This window comes from Prosopis cineraria, unplaced genomic scaffold (assembly GCF_029017545.1).
Source record: "Prosopis cineraria cultivar Desert tree isolate PC_DT_omini unplaced genomic scaffold, ASM2901754v1 PC2, whole genome shotgun sequence".
NCBI classification, from domain to species: domain Eukaryota; kingdom Viridiplantae; phylum Streptophyta; class Magnoliopsida; order Fabales; family Fabaceae; genus Prosopis; species Prosopis cineraria.
Genome location: NW_026555333.1, coordinates 21,195,518 through 21,206,765, shown reverse-complemented (window position 1 = coordinate 21,206,765; position 11,248 = coordinate 21,195,518). Strand labels below are relative to the sequence as shown.

The window sequence follows — 11,248 nt, the reverse complement described above, 5'->3', positions numbered from 1 at the left end:
AGCTGAGTTGAAGAGACAAATTGAAGAGTTGTTAGAAAAGGGGTTTATCAGACCGAGTGTATCACCATAGGGGTCACCGGTACTGTTTGTGAAAAAGAAAGATGGAAGCCTAAGATTGTGTATTGATTATAGACAATTGAATAAGGTAACCATTAAGAACAAGTACCCCTTACCTCGAATTGATGATTTGTTAGACCAATTAGTCAATTCAGCAGTGTTTTCTAAGATTGATCTAAGATCAGGGTATCATCAATTGAGGGTTAGAGCAGAGGATATCCCTAAAATTGCTTTTAGGACTAGATATGGGCACTATGAGTTCCTAGTGATGCCGTTTGGGTTAACAAATCCCCCAGCTGTCTTCATGGATTATATGAATCGAATCTTCAGGCCTTATCTCGATGAATTTGTTGTAGTCTTTATTGATGACATACTTATTTATTCTCGGGATGAGGTGGACCATGCTAGACATCTTAAAATTGTTTTGGAGATATTAAGAGAGCACAAGCTCTATGCCAAGTTGAGCAAATGTGATTTTTGGCTTAAAGAAGTTAAATTCTTAGGCCATGTTATTTCAGAAGAAGGGGTAGCGGTGGACCCTAGTAAGATAGATGCAGTGATGAAATGGGAGCGACCTCGAAGTGTGACAGAGATTAGGAGTTTCTTGGGTCTTACAGGCTACTATCGTCGTTTCATTAAGGGTTTTTCACAAATTGCAATGCCCTTGACTAAGTTGACCAGGAAAGATGCTCCATTTATTTGGATGAACGAGTGTGAAGTTGCCTTCCAGGAGCTAAAAAAAAGGTTGAACACCACATCGGTGCTCACCTTACCTGTTCCAACTGCTCCTTATACCTTGTATACTGATGCTTCTAAGAAAGGTTTAGGTTGTGTATTGATGCAGGAGGATCGAGTAGTGGCTTATGCCTCTCGACAGTTGAGACCTCATGAGGAAAATTACCCTACTCATGACTTGGAGCTTGCTGCTGTGGTATTTGCCTTGAAGATTTGGAGGCACTATCTTTATGGTTCTTCTTTTGAAGTCTTCAGTGATCATAAAAGTTTAAAATATTTGTTTGATCAAAAGGAGCTCAACATGAGACAGTGCAGATGGATTGAATTTTTGAAGGATTATGACTTTGAGTTGAAGTATCATCCAGGGAAAGCTAACGTAGTCGCCGACGCTCTGAGCAGGAAGCTTGTACATACTGCTCACATGATGGTCAGAGAACATGAATTATGGAGTAGTTTCCATGCAGTAAATGTAGAAGTAGTCGAGGATCGTTTGGCTGCTCTACACATTACTGAATTTGAGAATAATTTTTGGGAAGAAATTAGAATTGCGCAACGGAAGGATGATCATTTGAATAAGATTAGGGTAGAGATTGGGGCTGGAAAGGCTGAACATTTTGATGTGACCAATGATAATGTCGTAAGATATAAAGGTAGAGTGTGTGTGCCTAATGATACTCGATTAAAAAATATCCTACTTGAGGAGGCTTATCAGAGTAGATATACCATTCATCCAGGAGCAACTAAGATGTATCATAACTTAAGACGTGGTTGGTGGTGGCCAAGAATGAAGAGAGATGTAACTGAACATGTAACTCGTTGTTTGACTTGCCAGAAAGTCAAAATTGAGCATCAGAAACCAGCCGGGATGCTACAGTCTCTTAATATTTCATAGTGGAAATGGGACAGTATTTCTATGGACTTCATTACAGGATTGCCTAGACCATCTTCTGGTCATGACACTATATGGGTAATCGTAGATCGACTCACCAAATCAGCTCATTTTCTTGCTACTAATATCAAGTATTCTCTTGAAAAATTAACTGAAATCTACATAAGAGAAGTGGTGAGATTGCATGGAGTACCGACAAATATCGTATCTGATCGTGATCCGAGATTCATATCAAACTTTTGGAAGTCATTACAGGAAGCCATGGGTACTCGTCTGAGTTTTAGCACCGCTTACCACCCCCAGATCGATGGGCAAATGGAACGAACCATACAAACTCTTGAAGACATGTTAAGAGCTTGTGCCATTGAGCTTAGAGGTAATTGGGATAGTCACTTGCCATTAGCTGAATTTGCCTACAATAATAGTTTTCATTTTAGCATTCAGATGGCATCTTATGAGGCATTGTATGGAAGAAAATGTAGATCGCCACTGTGTTGGACAGAATTAAGTGAGAGAACTGTTTTGGGGCCAGACATTGTTGATGAGACTACCCAAAAGATTGCTTTAATCAAGCAAAAATTACTTACAGCTCAAAGTAGACAAAAGAGTTATGCGGATAAGAGGAGAAGACCGCTTGAGTTTGAAGTAGGTGACCATGTATTTTTGAAAATCTCTCCGATAACTGGTGTTGGAAGAGCTATTAAGGCTAAGAAATTGACACCAAGGTTTATGGGGCCTTTTGAGATCTTAAAACGAGTTGGACCAGTAGCGTACCAAGTAGCATTACCACCCCAAATTGCTGGTATACACAATATATTCCATGTATCACAATTAAAGAAGTATCAACCAGATCCTTCCCATATAATTGAACCCGAGGAGATTGAACTCAAGGAGAATTTAACATTCAGAGCTAAACCAAAAGAGATTGTGGATTATAAGGACAAGCAATTAAGAAACAAGACCATTAGATTGGTTAAAGTAATCTGGAAGGGCACAACTCCAGGTGATGCTACGTGGGAGACCGAGGACAGTATGTGACATGATTATCCTCGTCTTTTTGATTAAGTAAGTAGTTAATAGTTACTAACTTCAAATTTTGAGGACAAAATTTTTAAAAGGAGGGGAGAATTGTAACATCCCAATTTAAATTTTAATAGTTAATTTTTGGTAAATAGAAATTTAAAAAAAATATTTAGAGGTAAGCAAATTAGTAGGAGATGATTATTAAATCTAACTTAGGATATAATTCTAAATTAAAAAAAATATAAAAAAATATTATTATTAAAATATTATTATTATTATAATAATAAAAAAAAAGTATGAGAAAGAAGGAAAGAAAGAAGAGAACAAGACGGCTTTCGGTGCTCTTCCCCGGTGCAATGATTATATTTATATAATAATAATAATAAAAAAGAAGAGAGAGGAAATAATTAAAAAAAATGTGGGACCCAAAGTATTTTTTTTAAAAACCCATCCCTCCTTCTTCGTTTCTTCATTGCTCCCTTTTTCATTTCTCTTCGTGCGCGAACAAAGGGGGCGACGGTGTGCAAGTTTGCCGGTGCTGGGTTTTAAGGTAAGAGTTTTTAATAGGATATTTAGGGTGTGATTTTAAGCTTTTTAAGACTAAGTAAGTATTCTAAAAATTTTTCTTAGTCATCCTTCTTCTTTAGTTTCTGATTTTGTAGTGGTAGAAAATTTAAGATCTGGAAGAGGGATGAATTTATATTAAATAAATATGATTTTTGAGGTTGTTAGTAGTATAATAAATATTCTAGAGTATAAATTTATTGGTGATCTTTGAATTTGTGGCTTATGGATCAAATTTTAGACTAGATCTAAAAATATATGTTGATTTATTGAGGTTTAGATGATTATTTGGGATGAGAAATGAATTATTATGGCTATATGATTATGATTCTAAGCTAGAGACTTAATTTTTAATTTTTGGGTATTTTAGGTACGAATTTATGAAATAAAAAGAAAATTTTGATAATAAAAATTAGTTTAGAAGTTGATTTTTAGATTATTAATGTTTATTGATAATTAAAAGAGGAGTTAAAAATTTTACTTAATAGTATTAACTCTAAATTTGTATTAAGATTGAGATTAGAAATTATGTTATATTTTTAATTCAATTATTAGAATTATTTTATTAGTTTCAAAAATTGAAACTAATATTTATAAATAATATGTTATTTGTAGATTGTATTACTGGTGAAGATTGTGGTGAGAGAGAAATTTTAAGGAATAATTTATTGAAAAAGCCACAAGGTAACCATGCTTTTAATTTGTGATTTGTGTTACTCCATGTTAATTGGGTGATTATTGAGAAAATTATAAATTTTGTAATATTATATAATTGTGCAATATTATTATAAATTTATTTGATTATTGTGGGAGGTGTTGGGAGACTTGCTATTGTTGTTGTATTTATGTGCCACGTGGTACGCCCCTATTGGAGCTCAATAGGTGGCTTGTAAGGGCTCGGGCTAATCTACCTTTGGCCGGGTGATTTAGCACCGAGTGAGGGCTACGGCTCGAGGTTAATGGAGGGATATAAGGATGGTTGTTTGTGTGTATTGTAATATTTCTTATATTTGTTGGAATTATATTATTTTTAATTCTCACTTAGTAAGCACACACTTAACTGTTTGTATACACTATCATAAATTGGCTTTGGTTACTGGGACTTTTGATTCTCATTATGTGGTTAACAATTTTCAGGAGAAGAGCCACGAGTGACACATGGAAGAGGCCCAGAGGCTTAGTGGTATAGATTCACTGTCTCTTTTGGGTATTTAATTTATAATTTATAATGTGTTATATTGCCAATATTAGGGTTTTTTGTTTATTGTCAATTATATGAATATATAAATGTAATTATGCCTTTCAAACTATTTCTATTTTTGGTACAATTTGGATGACTGTAATTTTAATATTTGGTTTACTTTAGATTGGTTAAAATGGCATGATTATAAGGCCAAATAACTGGATTGTGTTGAAAATTTATTAAATTGCTTATTTTACTTGTTGGGAGTATAAGGATGGACAAATGTGATTTAGCCTAATGGCATGTGGGAGGTAAAAATTTATCTGAAATGTTATAGTGTGTGAGTTGAAGCCAATTATAAAATATTTTATATTAAAATTATTGATATAAAAATGTGTTGGGTGGCTGTAACCCAACTATGGTTGAGTTAAATTATTTAAAAAAAAATTTTGGTGTGTTACAAGATCTATGCTTGCGATTTCTACTTATATATATATATATATATATATAAGTACTCACTGCGTTTCAAAATAAATGTTTGTAGGCTTTTTAAAATAAAATACAAAATGTAATTACTCCATAAAAAATATTGAATACATTGCTAAAATTGTCCTTAAAACTTAATAAATACTCTTTAAAAATGTTAGAGTAAATAAGAATGTATCATAAAAATGTTAATAAATATTGTTTAAAATTTTTAAAAAGACATGTACAATGAAACAAAAAAAAGGGAGAATATCATAAAAGGACATGTGAAAAAAAATTTAATATCTATCAAGAACTTTTAAAAAGTAAACGTTAAATCATTAAAAATTTAAAAATAAAATTCAAGTTTTAATAAGTTTTTGATTTAAATTCTTGTTAAATATTGAAATTTTTTAAAAAAATTTCAAGGGCTCCAAAAAGAAAAAAAAAATAAATAAATGGGCCTGCAAATGCAGAAAGGCAACGGACTTGGAGGACTCATGAACGAAAAGTCAGCACCGACTAAAGCTGCTCCCTCACATCCTCTGACATATTTAAGTGATCTATTTATATTTTAAAATTAATTATATAAAATATTTTTTTCATTTAAAAATAAAAAATATTTTTAATTAAATTTTATTTTTTAATAAATTAGTTAATTATTTTTCAACTAACTCTATCTTTTTATATTTATTTTTATTAAATATTTTATAATAAATATAAAGTCATTATTAATAGGGATACTTTTAAAAAAAGACAATGATTACATTTTAAAAGATTAAAAATATCTTACATTTTTAAATATTTAACTCCTGAAGAAATACTTTATATTTTTAAATAAAGGGAGTATATTGTAGAGAATTAACTACATTAATGGATATCTCCGTTAATCTTTCCAATGGTTTGAGGAAGAAAGATTGGATCTATTAAAAAAAAAAACACCAAGAAGAATGATTGGTTATACTGTATTCAACAATTAAGTTCATTAAAAAACTGAACAATTAAAATGATTCATTCATTTTGTATTAACCTCTAGTTTTTATTGAAACCACATTAAACTTTCAGGTAGCTTTTATATTTGTGGATTTGGATTTAAATTTTAAATATTTTTATTTTAAATCTCACATTTTAAATTTAAGTATTTAAAATTTTTTGTTTGAATAGTTTAAAAATGTTTAAATAAAAAAAAGAAAGAAAGTTGAGATTCAAAATGACACGGAAAATTGAAGTGGTAATTTGAAATCTATTTTCTAACACATGAGGGATAAGAACGCAAGAGAAGAAAAGACAGTAGAGTAATAAAGTTATTGATAGTGGAAATATGAACAAAATAATATGTTTGAAGTGATTAGAATTTTAAATGATTATAATATAAAATAAATTTAAAATTATAAAGAAAAATATAATAAAAATTTAAATTTATAAATTTTTATATATTTAAATATTTAAATGAGAGAATTAAATAGAAGTTCAGAAATTTTTGTGTATAATTTAATCCTAAATTTTCATTAATCCAAACATATTACTACAAAATAATAAGTTAATCATAGTTTATATTTTTTTCGTACAAAATTTTAATATTTTACAGATAAACTACTTGAATCATAAATGCATAACGTAAATGATTTTCTGTTAATTTTATTGTTCACATGTGAGCCATGTCATGTTCTTTATATGCTTAGTACTTACTCCCTCCATTAAAAAATATAAAATATTTTTACAGGGTTAGATATTAAAAAATAGAAGGTAATTTTAATTTTTTAAAATTTAATCATTATTTTTTTAAGTGTCTCTATTGAAAGAATTACTTTTATATTTATTTTAGAGTAAAACACCCTATTAAATAAAGATAAATATAAAAAGATAAGATTAATTTAAAAATAAATAATTATTTTAATTAAAAATAAAATTTGATTAAAAATACCTTATTTTTTAAATAGAGAGAGAGTATATATTTAGAATAAATGTGTATTTTCAAAAAGAAATATATTTACATTTGAATCTTTGAACTTAAAAAACAATTCAAAATGTATTGCGCCAGGCAATTTTTCCCCCCATTTTGGGAGCTTTAAATAATTCTCATTATATTGAACGAAGAATATTTTTAATAATTTTTATTTTTCTTTTAAAATAATAAATTTATAAAGTCTCTGGTTTTTTTTTTGCCTTTGCCAAAAAAAAGTCTCACTATTTAACACCATAGAAATTTTATTAAAAAAATGTTTATATTATTTAAAAATAATTTTAAAAGAAGAGTAATTTGAAAAGAAGAGTTAAATGGAAAGAACCAGAATGTTAATTTAATTATTAAAATACTCACTCCTTAAAACACTATCCTCAAGGACACGCGCTGCGACTCTCCGCAGAGCTTCAGAATACGCTTGCCTGAACTCTCAGGACTCTGGCCAAGCTTTTAATGCAGCTTTGACATTTCTTATCTCTTCCGTATGTTCTTCCACAGCGTCGTCTCGATTCACGTGCTGGGTCGTCCATTGATTGTGGATTAGGGCCACATGCGCAGATTCCACTTTGACTTTGGTGGCAAAGGCGGGGAAAATTAAAAGCGCAACTTCGTCTCGGTATTTACAATCAATTTGTTTCTTTTTTCTTAGTTATTTTTTGTATTCACTCATTTCTTGTTTGTTTCTTCTGGGTCTTCCGAGTGATTCCTAGTTGGGAATTTATGAACTTAAGTTTGGGTTTTGTTTTGGAATTATGTGACACGAACGCTGCTTGGGTCATTGTGTTTCTTGCTTTTCCTATTTTACTTCCCTTGGATTCCGGTGGTAGTGCTTCTGTTTAGAAAAGTTGACTGCTTGCTTTATCGAAATCTGATCAAATTTGGAACATCCCTTTCATTGACTGTTTTTTTTTTTTTTTTCTTGCCAGCTTTTATTAAGTTAGGTCCAGTTTGGGTTTACGAAGTATTTCCCTGGACTTACTCAATTTTGGGGGTGGGTCTTGGTGTTTCTGGTTCTTAAGAATTTGTTCTTTCTTTCTTGGGGATTTGTGTGGTCAGGCTTGTAATTCTGGGTATTTTCTGCTCGTAGCTAAGTTTTGAACTGGCAATTGGTGTTTTCTGAATCGGCTTTCTCAACCCAGCAACACTTGTGGCTTGAGGGTTGCGTTTCTTACCTCTTGTTTCCTTTTCATGCCATTTCTCTCGCAATAGTTTCTGTAATATCTATTTTTGGATCTGCCTAACTCTGGTAATCACTTTTCTTCTGGATTTTAGTTGATATTTGATCTGATACCTGTTTTCTTAGGTGTTAAGATTTTTAAGTTGTCGGATAATTATGTGGCGTTTCTTTTATCTAGCTTAGTTTAAAGCTTGGTTTTACTTGAATTGACTTGATTTTCTTGTAACTCTGTGCTCTGTCATGTTCTCTCAGTCACTGTAATATCATATATCATGGACTCTCCTCAGTCTGTTGTGTCGCCATTCAAGAGCTCTGTGTTGGGTGAGAGTGAGAAGCAAAAGTCTGGTCCCTTGTTTAAGGACATAGAGGTCAACGGAAAGGAAGCTCATAATCCAGAAGATTCTATTGGTGTTCTTGATGTTTACATACATCAAGCTAGGGACATCCATAACATTTGCATATACCACAAGCAAGATGTTTATGCTAAGATTTGCCTAACTAGCAACCCTGAGAACACTGTGTCTACCAAGATTATAAATGGAGGAGGAAGGAATCCTGTGTTCGATGAGAATCTTCGCTTAAATGTTAAAACTGTTGATTCCTCTCTCAAATGTGAGATATGGATGCTGAGTAGGGTCAAGAATTATCTAGAAGATCAACTTCTTGGTTTTGCCTTGGTGCCTGTGTCTGAAGTGCTTGTCAAGAATGGAACCCTTGAGAAAGAGTTCTCTCTTTCTTCCACTGATCTGTTCCATTCCCCTGCTGGCTTTGTCCAATTGTCCCTTGCATACAATGGAACTTCACCTGATGTCATGGTGATACCTCCTTCAGTCTCCACCGAGGCAGCAGCCACTGGTGCTGCTGTGCTGGACCCCGAGACCACGGATTCACTGTCCAAAGATTTAGATAAAATCGAATTCCCGGATCCCAAGATTGAGAACGAAGACCACCTGATGGTTTCAGAATATTTTGGGATTTCTTGTGATGAGACTCAGTGTTCTGAAAGTCTGGCCACTTCTGATGCTGATCATCACAGCTCTGAAGCAGGTGTTCAACTTGTAGAAAGCTTCTCAACATGCAGTGTTGGGTCTGCCCAACCTTCCATTAACAAGGTTGATTCACCACCAAGCATTGTATCAACAAATGGGGTTTCTTCCCCTTCAGTGCAAGCCAGCTCAGACTCATCTGATGCTGCTCATGCTCCATCAAAATCTCCTACAGAGGAACAAGTTTCTGGCACCAAAGTAGAGAAACGCACGGTGGACGCTAAAGATGGAGGCGGTGAGAGTGATTCCTCAAGCGGGGTTCCAAATAAAGATGAATCATTCCCTAAGCCTGTTGTGTCTGTGAACATTGAGCCAGAGCCAATGGTGGTGCAGCAGGATATAGTAGACATGTACATGAAAAGCATGCAGCAGTTTACCGAGTCTCTGGCGAAGATGAAGCTTCCTGATATCGAAATCGGTTCGCCAAGTTCAGGAAACTCAAGCTCTGAGAAGAAATTGGAGTCACCAGCATCAAAGAGCAACAATAACTCTCGTGTGTTTTATGGGAGCAGAGCTTTCTTCTGAGCTTCCCATGTTCAAGGTTGTTATATCAAACATGCTGGTGACCTTTAGATCTTTAGAACAAAAAACTGATGTCAGTATAATAATGTACTGTATTAGTGTGGTTTATTCTCCTTCTGTACTTTGAGATGTTTTAGGATGACTCTGAAACATGACTGTGTTGTACTCTGTCTCTCTCCGTCTCACAAGCTTGGTTCTATATCTCAACTGCTACATGAACTTTTCTATGTTGGTATCATCTTCTTTGATCTATCTGTATCTTTTTCATTTTGGAAGTTGATAATTGTGAAATCAAATTCCATCTAACAATTAAGTTAATCATTTGTGTACTAATCATGCGTCATGATATGGTCCCACATTCACATGGACACTGTGAGTGAGTGTTGATGAGGCGAAATTATGCACTGGATTTCACATGCTCGTACGCTCCGGCAACGAAGATCTGCATTTTTTTAATCTTGAGTAAAATACTTTTCTGCATTTTTTTAATCTTGAGTAAAATACTTTTCCTATCCTCCTCTTTTGCCTTGTTGACGAACACTTTCTTTCTGTATTTTTAAAAAATATTCATTCAGTTTAGTAGTGTAACACATTTATAACTAATTTACACATTTTAATAAATTGGTTAATGACATTTAAAACTGCACATTCTTTTGATTTTTTTTAATATTTATCTTTTTTTAGTAGAGTATTTCACTTAGAAAATTTTATTGATTACATTCTTAATTAAAGACTTTTTTAAAGTTATATTGATTATATTTTTAAAAATTTAAAATGTCTTATATTTTTAATATCATATTTCTTAAAAAGTATCTGAATGGAGGAGGTACACTGATATCTAAATAATATAAAATAAAAGAATTAGTTGGGATGGGGTTATAGTTGTTAGTTTGTTGTTATTACTTGTTATTACGTATATAATCCCTAGTCCGGTGGTGTAATGTTGTTGATTTCCTTATGAATCAGAGAATTATTCAAAATTCTCTGCTCCCATTCTCTCTTCCTCTTCTACCAACCTCTCTACTCTATTTTCTACTTATTGGTGGTATCAGAGCAAATTGCGCCCCCCCCCCCCCTTTTAATGCCTAAAACACACCCTGATGTCGCACTTAAATAGATGTAAGAGTTCGTACCTTGGAGATGCAAATGCAAGCCCTTATGGTGTAGGTGGCGCAATTGATCTATACCTTCAATGAATCCCGTAATGATCAAGGGTCGACCTCCAATGGCAGGAGCAGATAGTATAGGCCAAGACTAGAGAGTTTTATTGGAAATTGATGCATGTGAAAAGGGTATTGGAATTGTATTGGTTTAACATAATTAGCCCATTGCATTTTTCAGCAAAGCTTTGAGTCCAAAACAGCTTCAACTTTTAGTTTATGAGAAAGAATTGTTGGTAGTGATGCTAACAGTGGAACATTGGCATCAACATCTATAAAGTTGGAAATTTACAACAAGAACATATCAACAAAGCCTCAAATTTTTGCTTGGTCAAAAGTTGAAGACCTCTTGTCACGTGTATTGGGCTGCTAAATTGATAGGATGTGACTATGAGATCCAACACAAGAAGGGAATTAATAACAAAGCCACTGATGCTCTCTCTAAACTCTCAAGTCCTCAAAAG

At 32.8% G+C, this 11,248-nt stretch overlaps 1 protein-coding gene across 4 annotated transcripts; it reads left to right on the top strand.

Moving 5' to 3' along the window:
* The first annotated feature begins 7,259 nt into the window (after positions 1 to 7,259).
* On the top strand, positions 7,260 to 9,851 carry LOC129303986 (uncharacterized). Of its 4 annotated transcripts, none has more exons than XM_054943597.1 (3): positions 7,260 to 7,495; positions 7,967 to 8,037; positions 8,309 to 9,851. In XM_054943597.1, exon 3 carries the CDS (start codon positions 8,329 to 8,331, stop codon positions 9,625 to 9,627), a length of 1,299 nt encoding a protein of 432 aa, XP_054799572.1. In that variant the 5' UTR covers positions 7,260 to 7,495; positions 7,967 to 8,037; positions 8,309 to 8,328; the 3' UTR covers positions 9,628 to 9,851. The 4 variants fall into 4 exon arrangements, with proteins under 4 accessions (XP_054799572.1, XP_054799571.1, XP_054799569.1 ...); XM_054943596.1 differs by having other exon boundaries at positions 7,967 to 8,125; XM_054943594.1 differs by lacking the exon at positions 7,967 to 8,037.
* Positions 9,852 to 11,248: the final 1,397 nt, after the last annotated feature.

Excerpts from the sequence above, each read along its gene's own strand:
- LOC129303986 (XM_054943594.1), top strand. The coding sequence starts at position 8,329 with ATGGACTCTCCTCAGTCTGTTGTGTCGCCATTCAAGAGCTCTGTGTTG.